We start from the raw sequence: 19,284 nt of genomic DNA, 5'->3' as shown, positions 1-19,284 counted from the left end.
CCCACACACTACTGTGCAGTATTGTTTAGCAGTATTTTATCTTCACATGCCAGTCACAGCTTGGACTCTGCACCTAAAGTCACAGCAGTCGGCATGGATTTATACCAGAGGGACCAAAACTTAGTGCTTCTGAAGTGGTGCTAATGCAACCATTCCCTGTGTGATTATGAGAGAAAAATTTGAACCAGTATTTTCAGTCTGAATACAGGTTAAAAGCATGTTATTAGACTAATGAATTTAAAACCAAAATAATTAGAAATTGTCTAAAAAATACTGAAAAGTTGTAATCACTACTTATTTTTTCAGATTACCCCTAAAAACAATAAAACAAAAGTTTACTGAAAAAAAATCGTTTTGCAGCTTTACTGCAATGCATGCAAGCCTGGAATAATTTTGAATAACCTAATGGCCAAGTTAAATAAGAACCTTGCAAATCCACTCCATACAGAAAATAGATAATTGCTTATAGCCACTGCAAGCCTGGGCTGAAGGGCTACCCACATTAGTAAGTGCACATAAGGAAAAAAACATAGGAAATAGGACTTATTCACTACAGGTCACAGATTAGCCCCTTCTCTGTAACTCAGGAATTTCAAGTTCACTTTAATCTAGTGTAATTGAGCTAACCAGCTCTTACATTAAAAAGTAATGATTAAGTTAAATTTCTTGCAGACATTCTGTACCTAAAACAAACATGCAGTATGCCTCTGGCAAAGAAGGATACTAATTATAGGATTGACTCATAAGATGAAAGGTTGCACAAGTTACTACTAGAAACTGAAGTATGGTAAGCTGCTTTGAAAAAAAACACACTTAAATTCTCATACTCTGCAGTTGAGAATTCAATCTTCTAACTGTATTTACAGTGTCCAGCAACAAAACAAAATATGCCTGCAAACTGTTTGTTCCTATTTTTGATGAACAAGGTAGAAGTGAATACAGTGATTACTTCATCATTCTATAATAAGGATCTTTTTTAATGTAATAAAGAAGTGACCTCTACAGTGAGTTTTTATTACACAAAAAAATACAAAATTAAGTATTTTTGGTCATTCTTAGCTTTCTTTTGTTATATAAAACATGGTCTGACAATGGATATTTGAGTATTCATTGCTTGACTTCACTCTTAATGCAACAATTCATTCCCTAATTTAACAGAAATCATAAAAGAAACACATTTCCAAGGCTGCACACATCTCTGGGGAAGGCTATGCAAGTTCAAAAGTAGTTTTGCACTTCCAGCTGCAGCTTTCCCTGGGATTAGCAGATAGAGTTGCCAGCTGTGAGTTAGAACAAAGATAGAAAATATGTTCAACATGTTGTCATGAACTGATCAGATACAACCTTCTGAACACCAGATGGGCACTGCTTATGTGAACTCCTATTATCAGCTGCATGAGCTTCTGATGTGAATTCATGAAATAAATGAAATTTGATTCAATTTATTTTGAAAATCACATGTTGACATTTCTACTTTCTTTTTAAGATACATACTTTCCAGCATATTCTAGCAAGAAACAAGGAATGTATTTTCAAAGAACGCTGTGGAATACTGTGTTCACTCCAAAATACATTAATACATGCTTTAGTAGATAAAAATGGATTACATGTAATTAGTGCAATTGTCATGCTGAAACTAGAGAGCCAAGGCCTCTCTCTGCAAGTCAGCTTGGTCGAATATTGCATCAACTTCACCTACTTTAAGATTTACTGGATTATGACCATATGTATTTTATATATTTCATTTCAAGAGACTATGAAAAAGAAGTGTTTAAAAAAGACATTTCTATTCCTAATTTATTCTATTATTTCCATCTGTATTATGGAGCCATTTACATTATATCTGCTCACTCTGAAATAATTTAATATTTATATTGCTAACACCTCACTAAGTAGAGACTGGTAATACTAATCTAGATTTTATATTAGAGTAGAAAATTTTCTTAAAGTTTCAAACTTTAGTATTCCAATTTTTCTGTCCTTTCCCCCAATCATAATAAATAAACAGTTTCAAGAGGTTCAGAAATCATAATTTGTTCTCCATTATTTTCTTTTCTGTGCATTTTCTGCCATCAACAAATGTGATAGAAGTTTATACCACAACCTTCTCAGTCAGGGCACCAATGCAGCTCTCTCTTCACTACTCATTCATTTGTTTTTGCAAAATCTGAAAATTCTTTGTCTGAGATCTCTGTAACTCTGTCAGCACAGACAGAAATTAGTCATCATGCTCAAAAGGATTAAAAAGGGATAAATGACAACAGTGTGGATATGCTGTGTTCACCTAGGAAAGCAAACTGAAAAAACCCCACAATTCTATTCTAACAATGTATCTTAAAAATTTATAGCAACACTTAAATTTACAATTCAGAAATTATTTTTATCAGCCAAAAATGACAACTGTCACACCTATGAGCCACTGGCAACATTCACCATGCTTAAATACGTAATAGTTAAAAGCAATGGAAAGCAAATTCCCTGTTCTCAGAAATCTAGCCTTCCATGGCAAGGAATGAAAAAGCAGTTCCCCTCGAAGAAAACAAAACTGGCAGGAAGAAAAAGTCCTGTACAGATCCAGAGATTAGTGTGATGCAGGCATTAAAGAAATGATCCATGTTCTCAGTAATGACCACCAAGTTCTCTGATAGGTCTTCAGTCAACAAAGCCAAGTCAACTAAGTCAACTCAGTTCTTAACTCAGAACTTAAAAGAGAGTGATGTAGAATGACAGGATGTGTTTGACTGTGAGCAAGAAAGCCTTATATAATTGCAGCAATGTCTGTGAGAGACAATCAGCACAAATGTGGGACACAAGCTCATCGAGTTCAGAAAAGAAAACCTTATGGCAGCATCCCATTTGTGTTACATCACAAGCCTGCACAAAGTAGCAGCAGGAGAGGACTAGGAAAGAAGTAGGCTTTTCCAGTTTGGCATTTTTCCTCTGTTGCAAGAGCTACAGTGTTCCTTCATATATAAAAACTCTTCAGTATGGAACTTACTAGGTATATTTTGATCCAGAAGAATGTTTCACAATCCATCTCACAAAGCTCTAATTATGGAAACCTGTGCAAAATCAATCTAACAAACCATGTTTTGTAAAAAAAAAAAATCACATATTATAATTACCATATGTAGTTAAAGGAAAAGTTTAACAATTTGCTCGGAAAATGAAAGAAGGGGGATTCAATGCAAATTCTCTAAAGCCTCCAGAAAGAAATACTACCAAGACATGTGTTAAACCATAAATTTTGTTTGGCTTTGTACATCTATTGCAAACTCTGTTACTGAGTCACACCCTGATCTTGCATACGCCACAGAAATATTTACTTGTATGTCAAGGATATTTTGTCTTTTTACACAGAAAATATTTGCATTTCAGAAGTGTAAGTACAATTATAATGAAGGAAAGACAAGAAGACAACACATTTCTGAAGTAAAGGGGCCCAAACCCACACCAATGAACACAGCAGAATGTTTTCTAGTGATTCTTTTGTGTAGATCCATTCCCTGATGCAGAGGATTACTCATCACAGTGCATGAAGCAATGCATTAAACCTTTGCAGAGCCTTTACAGTGTCCTATTTAGCTTTTTAAGTTTCCACTGAATGTTATCAACAGACTTGCTTTATGATTTGCTGGTCAGTCTCAATGCATCTAACAATACAAAGGTAGTGACAACCAAAACAGAGGACTGCCCATTATTTGAGATTAAAGAGCAGAATAATTGAAATAGAAAGTCTGACCCAGTCACCTGTACTTTACACATAAAGCAGGAAGCAGGGAATAAAGTAGAGTTCATTAGTCAGACAATAATTTAAATGGAAATTCACTACTTTATAGCCTGAACTTTACTTCAAAAACACTACACAAATTCTTGACTATTTAAACAATTTCTGTTCAAGAAAAGAACAGTCTTACTGGTATACTTTCACCAGGATATCCAAACAGGAAATATAACATGCTTTTCCCCTTATTTTGAAAAGCTGTGAGTAGTAAATTAGACTCTATTATTTAACCATGACTGGGTTGCAGTCAGATTGTGAAAATTACAAACAGTGTGATTATCTCAACAAGTGATCTTAGAGCCATTGAGCTGTATTGCAACTTGCTAATTTGCAATTAGCATGAAACCAGGATCCCAAGGAGGCTGAGGCCCTGCAGTGCTGGCAAGGCACCTGTGACAGGAACACACCTCTGATGTCAGAATCAAAGGGCAACCGCGGGGAGCCAACACACGGTCAGTACACACGGTAAGGCAAGAATTCTGCACACAAAGAAGACACCAAGAAAAGGACTCCCAGTCATTATCCCAACCTGCTCTGCTGAGTTTGGCATGAGAAGGCACCAGAGAACAGACTGTTCAGAGACGACCAACAGAGCAGAAAACTCGTGGATCCTGATGACTTCAGTGCCAGCTGTGCATGTAACTGCTCAGCGCTGCAAAAGTCTTTGGATGACTGCTGAAGGGTACAGAGGAATTTGGAGGTGCCTCCTTAAATTCTAATTACATTACCTCTTGGATCAACTATGATAGAGAAAGGAGCCTGTATTGTCCAGTTATACACCTGGTTAGATCATCCTGCCCAGTCCCTGTATATGTACTTCCTTCCAGGGCAGTCAGAGCAAAGCAGGAGAATCACAAACCTTTTGGCCTAAGCTAAAGCTGCAATGTGTCCAAACTGCCTGGACCCAGAATTAGTGGAATACTCCTGCAGACCAAAGGAAATCTTGTGGATTTCTTGGGCTTTTAAATGTTCGCACAGTTAGGTAGCTCTCATGCAGGACAGTTGGTGATGCAATTTTGGAGTCAGAATCCTGGGTCAATTTGAATATTTACACTTCATATACCTCTAAATACTTGACAGGGCTAACATTATCTATACTAAGATACTCCTAAAGCATTCACTACTAGCCTGGTTCATTCAGTTTGTAGCTTGAACTGGGCTACTTGAAACACACTTAGATTTCTTTGCACCGTGAAATTTTACTTCACTAAGTCCCACTTCAGGTAGCAGGCACAAAATAAGGACCCTGCTTATTGTCATTTTAAAAGCTGCAAAGATCAAGAAATTTCAAACACATTACTTGAGGCTACTGTAGACTTTCCTAATGGAGCAGATATGCCATACTGAGTACTTCTGTTCTATGGAAGTTACTAGTAAGGAAATAAATTCATTGGAAGAGCCCTCACACCTACAGTTTTGCAGAATTAATCTGTAACAGATATTATTGGAAATCTTTCTGATAAAGCAAAATTTCCACTGTAAAAAAAAAAACAAAAACAAACAAAAACAAAACAAAAAAAACCAATCAAAACATTTAAGGGTAGTGCAACAAAGTGGGCAGGAGTTCAGTAGTTTAAACTGATTGGATGCCTTGAAAGCTTCAGCTTCCAAATCTTGATTCCTTGGTAAAGTGCCTAGCTTAACAGAAATTCTGTTGGGTTTTTGGGCGTTCCACCTCCTTGCAATGTCACCCCAATTCATAAGCTAAATTTTCTTCTATAGAAAATCTGTGGTGTTTTTTTTTCGTTTGTTTAGGCTGGGGTTGTTTTGTTTGGTTGGGTATTTTTTGGTTTTGTTTGGTTTTTTGGGGGGGTTTTGTTTGTTTGGGCTTTTTCTTTTTGTTTTTGGAGGTTTTTTTGTTGTTTTGTTTTTAAGAGAAGTAGACAGGATAGGGGATAGAAATGAGGGAAACACTTCTGACCATTTCTGTCTATTAACCATAATGCATATATAGTAGTAACAAGCTACATAATTAAATACTTCCATACATATAGGCATAGAAAGGAGAGGTACATGCAAGGAAAGTTGATGAGAGTAAGTTGGGGAAGTTTTAGAACATGATTAAACTGCAATGTATTTGCATTTTAATTTCCTATCCTTAAAGTAATGCTTCAGAACTATTTTAACTCATTTTAGTGATAATACATCTGTTATTAAAATAAAGAAAAAACTGCCCTCTCTTTTTTGCAACTTCTTTTAGAAGAGGAGCCCAACATATAAAGTAAATTCAGAACAGTAAAAAAAGCAGCTGTTTGACTCTAAATTATACATAAACCCCAACGGGTCAGAACCATCTCAGTTATCAAGGACAATGAATTGAAAGCATTTAGGTTTCCTAGGTTAAATCTCTTTATGATGACTGAAAGAAATAAAATTGTAATAAAGCTTTTTAAGACACGAATAGCAATTCTCATCTCTCTGAAACACCTCGTTGAATTTGTTTCAGACTTCCTGAAGATTAGTCAGTCTACTATCAGGTCACATATGGAAAATATAAGACTGACTTACTACATTTTTACAAAAGTCTACATTTCAGTTTTGAAATAATGGGAAGGTAATGTCTCTGTAATAAAACAGTATTGGTATTTATAAGCTAATGATGCTATTATCTGTACTTAAATTAGCTGTCCCTGCTTATGAATGCTGTGAAAGGTTTATACAATATTCCAGCTGCTTTCTATCACAGTATTCAAAATGGTGAAGAGGACTATGAGAGATGCTGTTAGGTAACTTCAAATCAGAACAAATAGGAGATGTTTGTGAATGAATGAATCAGAATAAAAAGGAGATATATGTTGGAACAGAACCAAATAATTAAGAAAAATTTCACTTGCTATATACTTTCAGATGCCAGTTGTCTCATGTGCACATAAGCAGCCTTCCTTCAAAGGCTGCTTTGCATTAGTAATACAAAGTTTACTGTACAAAGCAACCAAATAAAATTACAGAAAAATTTAACTGATGGAAAAACATTATCTGGAATCTGACAGCTTTAAAATCACAAAATTCTGTAAACAGAAAGAAGAAAGTGACACAAGTAAATTAAAATTCCACTATATAAACAGTGGAACTAATGTGGAATTGAATGTCATCCAAGAATTTCTCTCAAGTTAAAAAGCTGTATTTATGTTTAATGAAAAAATATAAAAAACTTCAGCAAAGCTGAGACAGTGGGATTTTTTTTCTGTTTTACCACTAATGAAAGTATTTTACAGAATACACACGTAGCCAGCAAGCTTTCAGCTCCCCCCTTACAAAACAATGTAAGTTACAACCCTGCAGACTTCAATCTCTAGCTTTTTATCTTCTTTGTTCTGGTGTTTAATCCTCACATATCCCCAATTCCCATTACACTCACATGAAAGTTTACAAAGTCACAGATCCTAATCTTGTTAATGTAAATAAGCAGATTTATACAAAATCTTACTTTTCCTACACTGTCTGCTTTTAACACCAGGAAGATGGAAATAACACCAGATTTTATCCCTTAAATAGTGCTTTGCATTAGTGAAAAAACATACCTTATAGATTTGAAGAGTGACGCTCAGCTCCAGGACACTCATATTTAGTTGCGAGAAAAACCAATATTGTAAACCTATAGAAAGTAGCTAAGAAAAAAATCTGCACAAGAAAACTGTAAAGGGAGCTTTATGATCAATCTTAGTTAAGGCAGTCAAAATGCCATAGGAGTTCCTTAAAGGAACAAAATTTAAAGCAGATAAGATATGGATGCCTCACGAAAATATTATGTTTTCACATTTAATGATCTTTATGTATTTTGTCTCAACAAGCCATAGTCTCTACTTTTATTCCTCACCTCAGTAAAAATCTTTATTTTCTAGTTTGAGACATTCCTTATAATTGAAATCAATATGGTTCATGGCAAAAAACAAAAAGGCAGGAATTTTAGACCTGAGTGCCAGTTTATTTCAAATGCACATGATGTTACAATCAAACTGCAGATATGTCTACTGCTGTGACTTATTCAACAAAACATTTCTGCTTCATTGAAGCAAAGAATGTATTTATTTCCTGGAACATGTAGAGGCTAGTTTCCCAAGCTCCACATGGAATGGGATCCCTCCCCCATCCTGTTCCCCCCCCCAGCTTCCCATGCTCCTTGATCTATGCCATGAAGACAAGCAGAAATAGTCCTGGAGAAGAAAGGAATTTGGCTGGACAACCTGTGAAATTTTTCATGGTGCAAAAAATTAGTATTTTTATAAATGTAACAGTGTAGTTACCAGAGGAAAGAAAGAAAAGGACAAGTCTGTTCTTTTGGTGGCTATTTGGCTGTAAAATACTCTCTTGTGCCTAGGTGTTAATTTTCTCATTTTCCTTGACTCTCATAATTTGTTCCAAATTAACTGTTTGTACAGCAAATTCTACACTGAATTTGCACATAAAAGGGGAAAACCACTGATTTTAGAGCAATGTGGAAGTTCTAGGAACAATTTTTGTAATACATCTCAAAAAAGTTCCATGTCACAGGCTCTTCTGCTTAATAGAAAACCTGTCCAGAAACTAAAGGATTCTTGTGACTATGCAGGTTTTCTGCATTTTTAATTGAACACTAAAAAAGGAACCACTTGTAAGAATAGCTGACATAATAATTCTCCTGCTTCAATTTTAATCTGCCATCTTCTTATGACTGAAAGAAGGTAAGTATGGTTTCTAATGGTGGGGTCTTTTATTTGCTAAGACAGACTAGCTGAAAACAATGGTTGTTCCAAGAAAACAATGGTATCTTCAGAAAATGTGCTCATTACCTGAAACATCTCTTCTTAACCTGTGCCACTACAAGTGTTCTGAGGTCAATGAGCTCAGGTAGATGCATAATCTTGCTTACTGAGCATTTTCAGTAAGAGTTTAAGCATAACCATGTGGAAAGCACAACCATGGCCTGAGCAGACAGGAGAGTGAACTCTGCAAATCTAAATTGGTACTAAGACAAAAGAATCCTTGAACCGTATCAACATTACTGTTTCACCACTTTTGGACAGTCTACATTACCTTCCATTTCAGAATTTACATCTTTGACAGAATATTAATGCTTCGAACTAGAATTAGAATTTATCATTCAGATGAGGCAAAAAAAAAAAAAGCCTTCAGGTGAGAAAAACATCTTCAGCTTGCAAAGTGAGCATAAATCACAACTTTAAAAACATGCTTTAATTTCTAATGTTTAGATGCTGATCCTATACATAAGATTGGTATTTAAAGTTTATTTACCTGAACTAAGTAAATTAAAATATAACTATATCATTGTGTATTTAATTTTCTGACATTTTAAAAACACACATAAGTCATTGTGTCCCCCTTTAAAGTTTGCACAAAGGTGATAGCAATTCTCCTGGCCTCTAATACTCTCTTTACTTGTTCATTATAGAATCCTTTCAACTTTGCCTCTAGCAATTCACAAACTCATTTTTTCATGAGTAAATATTTAAACCAGATCTGTTTTAAAATGTCTACAGAAAGGAGATAAAAGCAAGTATTTAGATTTATAGCTAACCAGGTAATAATCAACTGCTCCTAGAAAGAATTTGATCCATGTCTCAGCTTTAACATGAACCTGTAGTCCAGGTAGGGGGCTGTGAGCCTTTGTGCCCTTATGGTAATGTTCTTAAGCAAACAAAAGATTGCCACACACCTTGGAGGACAATTAATTCATTGAAACAGGACATTTAAACTTTTCCTTTTCATCTGTAACATAAGAGCTAGCTGCACTAATATTTGACTTTCTGTTTCACAGTGGAAAGAGAGAAGGATAAGAAAGGCAGAGAATGAGAACTTAGTTCTCTGATCATTGAGAGCTTGTCCCACACACTTAATGGTCTGCCTCCACTTAGCTTCAAGTAATGCAGTCTTAACTATCAAAATATATCCATTATTGAAATAGATCACTAACATTTTCAGCATTACATGGAAAATGTTTCACACATCATTATTTATGTATCCTTACAGAATCATGTTTTTTTTTACTTGGATCTAAATTTCCCTCTAGTCGATGCTATGTAAAACTCAAAAGTACTTCAGTTCATTTAGCTACTGTTGCAGGAAGAACTTCCTAGGCTGCTTGAGGAAGGCATCACTTTCCAAAACTGAGGCAGCTGCTGTTAGAACCTGTAGGACCAACACACAAATTCTGAACAAAAGCCTTCTGAAAACCACTGTGACATATGGCAACCGTCCTTCATGGTAGGATTTCTGTTATTCAGGATTTTAATGGGCAGTTAGTGTGCAAATAACAAACATTTTAATGTTTCAAGCCTTTTATTATTGCTTCTGTGAAGGCTAGAAATACTTGCTAATTCTTACAACTTTGCTGTTACCACTTCTGTTATTTAACCAAAGGTGTGCCAGCCATAAGAATAGGGAACAAAAACGTCTCTAATCTGGATTCACCACTGCAGCTTGTGCCAGCAGAAATGCTCTTTTCCATGGGGTTGCCTGTTGTCCATTTAAAATGAGTAATAGCTTACTAATGGTTCAATTTAGGATCCAAGTTTAGGCTCAGTTACAAAAGCCAAGTCACTATAAACTAAACAATCTGAGTTATTTCAGAAGACTTGGCAACTATCCTTTCATCACCTTTTCAAAATAATAATTTGTGACTTTGAAAAAACAGAAAATACACAAGTCACTAATTACAGTCAAAGCTGAATGATAAGGGAGATAATTTCTTCTTCCCTGTCTTCGATTATGCTAGAGAACAGAATTCATATTTGAAGAGCATACTGTCTTGGAAGGGAACAAACAAGAAAAGAGAAAAAAAAAATCAAATAAATTTATGAGTTGCACTTTACATTTCACTAACTTTTTTTTTTGCAGATAAAAAGAGAGTAAAAACAGATGAAGGGGATAATACTGAATTTGCCCAGTTGAAGGAATTAAAATGTATGCATATATGAAATGGCCTGTCTCTGTTCATGCTCTGTCTGGAAATAACTTCTGCAGCTTATTGAATTTGAGTGATTTACTTCAGTAAGTCAAGATCAGCATTTCATTCTTGGCATCAAACCCAACAGAGTTTGATATGAAGAACATTCTTTCTAAACACTCTAAGATACTGTCTAGACTACAAAAATAGTTGAACATTTTTGAATTTACTTTCTAGGCTTATGTTATACATGGGCATGAGTTACTGATATAAACATTAGAACTTATTTGACTTATTCTCTGATTTACCGGCTTTGAGTGTTGCAATCCTTAAAAGTAAAAGCTTTTATAAATGTGGAAAATGTTTGAAAATCTGGCTTTATAAGTTTATTACACAAAAGGCACTAAAAAAAAGAAGAAAGTTTGGTTTATTTGAAAAAGGACTATCTAAGCAATATATGAAATCCTGAAGAAGAATAATCCTTATTTCATTGAAGTTAATACAATATAAAACTATTGAAAAGTATGAGTTTGATGCACACTAGTACACCCTTGATTCTATTTTCATTTTACACAATTTAAAATAAAAAAAGAAAGTATATTTATAATAAACCAGTGTGTATTTCTTAATGTAGCAAAAAGTATTTCAGGAACCCGACAGTTCATTCTTTCTACAAATGTTTCTGTTTGAACTAGGGGGAAAAACTCCTAAAACATAACTTCAGTTACAGAAACAAACAAGTAAACCCAAGATTTTCCACATATTTATCTTGAATCACATGTATTTTTCATTTTATAAAGTAGACAGCAATAAACACAAAAAGAATAGTTTCTCTTTTCATTGAATTAAAAACATGATGAGATGTAGACCACCAACAGTCTTGGAAGAAGCAGTAACAAGGCTTCTGCTACAGAATAAAGAGGTTCTCTCCTTTTGAAGAGATTCTAATTCTCTCATTGACAAAAAACAAATAGAGAAACCAGTTACTTATTTCCTTTTAAAAGTATACAAGAATATAAAGTTATTATCCATATTGTTCTCTCTCACTGTAACCTTAGTATAAAAGTTATTTTAAAAGGTATCAACAAATACCTTTTTGGGTGCCAGGAAGAGATACTGACAGTGATAGGGACAGGGATACTGACAAAAGATAGGGACAACTACCGTACCTAATAGTTGGCAGAGGGCCCAGGAAGATTGCCTTTCCTTTGGCATTAACACAGAAATTAAAAAATTATAGGATGAGATCAGAAGTTGAGTCTAGACTCCCTGACCATGTGGTGTGACAGGAATGCTTATCTGCAAAGGACTGGCTATTTGTGGGAACTTCTCAATGATAGTAGTGGACCTGCTGAATGTATGAAGAAAATCATTCACTAACAAGAAAATGAGTTTTAAAAAGTGTTCGTAACTGTGACTGCCTTTTTTTTTTTTTTTTTTGCCAGGCTTTAAAGCTAAAAGAAAACACTCAAAAGGAAAACCAGCACTTACAGTGAGGCTCATAGGGAGGAGGAGGATCACCACAAGGAACACATTCCATGTCTTGAAAGCCTCCAAGCTTAGTTTTCCTATAAAATCTAGAAGACAGAAGAATATGAAAAAATAGTTAATCTAAACCAGTTATTATTCTTCACAAAATTAATCAGGTGTTTCAACAAAATCTTTTATAATTGCAAGCTTTTTCAACCTGTGTCTCAATACAAACAATCAGGAAATAGAAGAAAATCAAAGTAAACTAAAGTACAGTAGCTATTAATTAATAGTAGAAGACAGATCTAAAATAAACTGAGGAAAACGTCTAGATCTGTTAGTCCAAACACATGGTTATTATAATCTTATATTCACAGAAGAAATATACAATTCTGGAGATTTTGGACAGAAATCAGTATCCCATTTTCCACACAGATGACAACATACATGACAAACATTAAGAGCTTACCTTGCACAAGCTTAGTTACATGTCTAAAAACTAAAAGTGAAGTGATTGATCTATATATTAAAAGGTAATTATCACCTCTGAAAATACGTAACAGGCCAGATATCAGTGGCATTTTATTTAAAGACCCTTCAAGAACTTTATTACTGAGCTTATGTTTGAAGAACATACTAACTACAGTGACTGGCAAAACCCTACATTCTCAACCAGGGAACAAGAGTAGCACCAAAGAAAAAAAACGGAACTTTAGAATGTTGTATTTCAAACTTTTATGTGTGACATCTTCTAAAGAACTTACCTACAGCTCCTAATTAAAGAGGTCTGTCTGTCTTTCAACCATTTATTAGTACAAAGACAGAATCAGCAGCAATGGCCTGTTCAAGATGAGTACATGATTTTTTTTTCTGTAGTGGTCACTACCACTACACACGAAATAAAAGGTACTAACTCTACTGATGTTATATTCCTAACACTGCAAATGCCATTAAAGTATGGATCTTTTATCAGCTAAAGCAAACAGCTTTCCAACTGCTCAAGAAACTCCCATTTCAACAATGTGAACAGAAACAGATCCATAGGCTGCAAGACTGAAGGGGTCACTGTGATTTACTCTGAACAAAATGTGTTCAATATTTGTTTTTAGCTGACATGTTCACTGTATTGTTTTAAAGCTGAACAATAGAGAATGGCATGTTGGAAACCCATGCAAAGCAGAAATAAGTAAGACTGCTGAGAGGTAAAACATCAGCTACACTATTTGCTTAGGCTGGTTGTATCCTCCATTTGTTTGGGCAGCATCTAAACACAAGGACAGGTATGAGTGGTGGTGTGTGCTAAAGTTGTGTTACACAAAACATCCAGAACAGATGTCCTGTGACTACCTTTGCCATGGCCATGACTCCCTCCCTCCTCCTGTTTCCAACTAACAGAAAACTCAGGTTGTGGAGGCAGCTCTGGCTTTAAAATCCAACACACCTATCTAGGATGCATTCTAGACTAGAATACTGAGAAGTATTCTCAGGTCCTCCAGTTTAGCTTAGCCCTTAATTCTTCTCCCAAAGTGGCTTCTTTTTTATTCTTTTCTCATCTTCCAAAATTCAGCTTATATTGTTTACAGAAGAAGAAAATTTTCTCCCTGGGGACAGCCAAGTAAGCCCTACAATACATATATATTAATATGCCATAAAAGCACAAATCAATTCACCATGTGGCTGCAAGCAGTATCAAAAGTGGTTGTGAGTAACATCTACAATGCCTGAGGCTGCACCTTCTAAATACAGTGACTTAAGTTAAAATTAGTTACCAAACCTTTACTAAGTGCTTTTAAGTGAAGAGGTTTCACCTCTGGCTTGAGAAGGAATAATGGCAGAAGCTTCAACAGTGTTCAGGTATTTGACAGTTGGTATGAAAAAAAGAAAAAAAAAGTAAACCCACTGAAATATAGATACTAAACAAATATATGAACTTTTAGGTATGCCTGAAATATATACTCTGAAAATACAAAGGCTGCTACAGTTGCAAATCAGTTCTCACACACTACTCCTATCAGTTAATTTACCAATTCAAAAAAGCAACAAAAATGTCTTTTTACAAATTCACAGAAGGTGTTTATAATATTGGAACTTGTGTAAAGAACAGCCTTTTAGAGATCTTAAGATTTAATACTGCAAACAGAAAATTTGCAACAGAGTTTTGGGACGACAAGACAAAAAACTAAGCTCAGATCTTGATTTATAACAGCAGTTTCAGCAAAAAATTATTTCAGATAATTTATGATTTTCAGCTAGGATCATGCTTTATGAATTTTGAAGAAAAGAAAGGTGAAGGAAATTTCAGACAGTAAACCACAGCCACTGCATTTGATCTAAGAATATATGTGCATGAGAATTATTAGGCATTGACCTAAGGAGAAAAAAAGAATCCAAGCAAATAATTTGAACATTTGAACATTTTCGAAGAAGGTAGCTGTGTATGTTTCCAAATGTTTAATTCTCTATAACAATGAACTATGTCACCAGGAACACTGTTTGAGGTATTTTGCCCAGATGCTGTACAGACAATACTCTCACAGACCAGGTGAGTAATTATAAAACCATTTTTGTAAGTAATTACTACAGCAATTCAGAAATTATGCGTTTAGATAACACAGTAAGGCCAAGATTAGAACATAGGGCCTTCATACGTCCACCAAGGGTACCGACATTAACCCAGAAAACATGAACAAGCATTTTAATGTAAATTAGGTTAGAATTTGTTCAAGTCTCATCTTCAGAAATGGTCTTACCCTGGTAAACAGTCCCCACACAGTGCATTGCTGGTGGCAGAACAGTTGGCCTTCTGAAACCGGTTAACCAATGCACAGTCCAGACAAGGTTTGCACTTCTGAAAGCCCCAGTCTTCCTTGAATCTGTTTGGCCTGCATGTCATGCACTGTGCATCCTCCCCATATCCAAAGCCGCATTCCTGTAGGGATTAACAAGCAATAGCAAGCTATTCAGTCACTGAAAGCGTGAACGAGAATGCTGGGGTAAAATGAAGACCTAGTGTAATTATTACTGAGGGTAGGTCTTTCTTGAGACAAAAGCCGTCCTTTCAGCAAGTTCAAATGTGTCTTCCACTGCTAATAATCTCCCTTACTTCTATAAGTAATACTTAGTCATCCACTTTATTCATGAAACTGCTGTGTATTTGAATGATAAAGGGCTTCAAGGACTCCCACAGTTTCATTATTACTAGCTTATGGTAGAATTATTGAGCTGTCTGTTTTTTAATTAGGTCAGTCATGTGAAAGCAAGAAACTGGGACAAGTGAAGTATAAAGGCACTTACTCAGTTACAAAAACAGCAAAGAAGCACTTTGATATTAAGGTTCAGAGCTAAGGTGAACAAAGTTAATTGCCAAAGAGAGTGCACTGATCTTCAAAAGCTTAGGACTTCTGTTACCAAATAAACCAGAGCTGGTTAATGACCATCAGCTAGGCATGAAATGTTGCTTAGCCACTAAGAATCTCAAAACCTCAACCCACTACAGCTCTAACAGTTCTCAAACTGGTGGAAAACTTTAACAGATCTGCAGATCACAGGGAGGCACAGTATTTTATTGTACAAGCAATATTGTTATGGGTTGTTATTTCTGCCAAATTTGGCAGTTTAAAGACATTATTTCCCTTCATTTGCAAAAGGACAGACGCCTAATACAATGGACAAGCTGCAAAGATAAACACTAAGCCATATGTAATAGTTTGGGGAGTGCATCCTATAAACTGATTACCAAGAACTATCAATCAACTTCTTAGGAGTCATCAAGTTACGAGGAGCTGCTATTCCCTCTTATCATCCAAATATCCTCCCAATTTTGTTCAGTACTTTAAAGTTCAATTTGATGCATTACACCACAAAACTGCAAGGGGAATACAACAAATTGCCAGAAAGATCTTATTAAGAAAGGCACAATATGGCAGCTTGCTCTCCAGTATGTATTTTCAGTGGAAGAACAGGGCATCTTCCTAGTGGGAATGCTGCAGGAAATCTTCAACCAGAGCAATTTCAGAGGTTCCCACCAATTTGATGCATATAAACATGCATGATGCATTTATTTGATGCATATAAACAGCTTTTCCCAAAGTCACCAACCTAACCAAATCTGCTGCAATAAAAAGCTTTTAAAATTAACAAACACACAGATCCTTCAAGATTCAACACACTTGTATTCTCCAAGGCTTTGTGCTGTGAAGGCATCTATAGGACAAGCTCTGTGATCAAGCTGGCCAATATGAATTTTATAGGGCCTCTAACCTGAAATGCTAAAGTAACAATAAATAACTTCAGATGCATTTTATAGGACATTCTAAGAATTTTTAGTTTTCCTTTATGTTAAGAATAAAATTTACTCTCCTCTGAAGAACAAGCCCTCAAGTATGCAGAAGATGGTCAATTTATGAAAACAACTACAAAAAGACACTAAATACAGTCGTCTTCTTCTGTCTCTAGATCTATCAACTTGGAACTATAATCTTTAGTTTTTGTTTTGCTTTCTTTTAGCTGAAATATAGCTTATTACTACTGAGTATTTCTCACATCAAGGAGCAGAAAGGCAAAACATTGCAGTTAGTAACAACAACAAAAAACATCTTACAGTTTCATGCACTGTAGAGCACGCTCCTCCTGTGATATACTGGGACCATTGCTGGTAGGCAAAAAGTTTTAAAAAATATAAAAATACTTATTTTCTTTTTTTACTTACTTCAGATGTAGAACACTTTATACCATTTTATTTCAAATTGACAAGTTTCAACTAGCAATCAATGCTAAAGCCATGTCAGTTGTAGCTGTATCTTTCTGTGTTAATTCTTACACTCCATTTAATTTAATTAATTGGAAGACTGTATACAAAGCTACATGATTACCACCAGAGACTGGAACCAGACTAACTTGTGTTAGGTTTTGCTCTCCCTAAGTCTAAATAAAGTTTTTCACTGAATATCATAAATCTTTAACACATTCTTTCTAAATACCTACTCTTTCTAGTTAACTTATCCAAATAGTAGTGTTATGGAATATATTATACAACTCAGTTAAACCATATATATTCAGATCTTTTGATAAATCACTTGGAATCAGTCCCTCCCAAGTCCTATCAAACTTTCAAATACAAGGCTTGAATTAACTTATAATTAAGTTTTCCTTTCCAGACTACCTTTGAAGCTTTGGATCAAAACACAAACAGGAAATAGAAGTTAGAATTAACTGCTTTCACTCACTGGCCCAAACTACTGAAGCTGAGTAAATTGTTTCTAGATCAGATCTGCTTTGCTACATAGCTGGATGTATGGACACATCCTAATGATCCTCTGCCTCTCGGAATGGTTTACTTTAAAGCTATAAAAATGGTGGATGAAATATAAAGAAATCTTCTGCCCAAGGAATTTACAGTCTCCCATCTTTTCAAAGATGGCTTCTAAGTCCTTGCCAGGAATTCTGCAGATAACAATTCATAACAAATGAAACTTTATGTATGTGCTTTTTATGTTCACATAATATTTGAGGTAGTCAACTGCCTGGCAGGTGCAAATAAATATTTAAGCTTGTAAACCAGGCAGAACTTCAAACAGATCTGTACCCATAATTAACCACATTCCCCAAACTGAAGGATATGATTTAGATGATGGATTCAAACCCTTTGAAATCTTGGACTTTATAATTTAGCAGTCCAGCAAAGATACAAACAATTGATGGTTCATCTTTTATCAGCACATGTGCAAAACTGATGTGCACCAGTTTTCTGTGTTCTATTTACAAAGCTGTCAAGTCATATAGCTGATGAGATCTGAAGAGTTCCCAACTCCCCCTCACCCTTTCCATCCTCCCACTCTTAACTTTAAAAGAGAGCTCATCTCCTGTGGCATTTGATCTTAGGACTGCAGAAAAGAGAAATAAAATTTGTAATATCAATTTCAAAAAAACATTTTTTATTTTTGTGCCAGAAAAAAACCCCAGCACAAATATATGCTGTCTTTATTTTTGCTGTTTAGCAGCTTTCTGTGAAGAACACTTAGCACATCCCTCCTTTTTCACTTTCCCTTTTCAATTAATGAAAAATTTCTCCCTCAAAAGATACACAGTACAAGCCATAAAACCTGGAACACTTCTCTAGAAAACTGAATTCAAGCTAATTACAAAAAATCTTCAAAATTAAAATGCACCTCAATTTTCTTGCTATCTATACAGCTTTCACTATCACAGTGATGTGTCATTTCGTATCTCCAGAACAACTGCTCAGAAGTGTTTCACTGAGGTATTCAGTGGGGTCAAGGCTGCCTAGGAGTCTGTAACAAACTAATTAACCAAACTCATAATTTTGTTTCTAGCTAAAAAAATTAAAAGCACAGAATAATGCAGACACCTTTTCAAGAATTACCAGGCCACTGTTGAAATTTTCTTTCACTATGTACTACCTAAACACTGATCCAGACAGAACAACCATAAGTCGAGCAGACTATAAAGGATACTGGAGTTAAGTGGTATGGTTTTTCCCTAAAAGATGAATCCAACACAGACAGTAATTGAACAGTAAATTAGATTTTAAACATTATTTCAATTAAAATAACCTCAAATTTCATTTTAAAGATGCTTTTAGGCATCATTAAGATCATAATCTGCAAGTACATTCGAGGATTGTTTCTAGTTCCACTGATTATCCACAACCTATGTAAGTCCCAAGAAAACACAGCCAGAGCAGTCCCACTCATGCCATGATGATTATAAGAATACTTGGGTATTCTCAAGAAAAAGTCTTCCAGGCATCAAGACACTTTTAATTTGTGTCAGGTCATGTAATAGGTTGCAGCACTACACTGCTGCTGGGAAACAAAGTTTTTCCTAATATCTTTGAGTGCATGGCCTTGTTAAACAGCACACAGTTTTAGCTTCCTAAAGTACCTCAGACTCTGGGTCGGCCACATCTAGAATCCGATAATGAAGTGAATCTATCACCAGAGGTCTCTGAGCAGGACAGGCTGCAACAGCATGCTGCAAACATCAGACTTAGCTGCTGGGTCACAGTGTACAGCTTAGGGTCAGAAAAGCTTCATTCTCAGTGAAGATGATTTGACATGCCTACATGCAGCTGCTCCAGTTTCCAGAACCACATGTTGGCCTCTCCCGAGCTGAGATCTGGCAGGCT

General features: G+C 35.4%; 1 protein-coding gene across 2 annotated transcripts in view; it reads right to left on the bottom strand.

Moving 5' to 3' along the window:
• The window catches only part of TNFRSF19 (TNF receptor superfamily member 19), a 57,402-nt gene that overhangs the window by 20,385 nt on the left and 17,733 nt on the right, over positions 1 to 19,284 (bottom strand). For both annotated transcript variants that reach the window (XM_066313072.1, XM_066313073.1), the window contains exons 4-5: positions 14,888 to 15,066; positions 12,159 to 12,244 (exon numbers count right to left, since the gene is read on the bottom strand). In XM_066313072.1, coding sequence (XP_066169169.1) covers positions 12,159 to 12,244; positions 14,888 to 15,066 — 265 coding nt within the window. The remainder of the gene's footprint in view (positions 1 to 12,158; positions 12,245 to 14,887; positions 15,067 to 19,284) is intronic.

This window comes from Sylvia atricapilla, chromosome 2 (assembly GCF_009819655.1).
Source record: "Sylvia atricapilla isolate bSylAtr1 chromosome 2, bSylAtr1.pri, whole genome shotgun sequence".
In the NCBI taxonomy this organism is placed as follows: domain Eukaryota; kingdom Metazoa; phylum Chordata; class Aves; order Passeriformes; family Sylviidae; genus Sylvia; species Sylvia atricapilla.
Note: the sequence above shows the minus strand (reverse complement) of the source record. Positions and strands in the feature narration are given on the sequence as shown.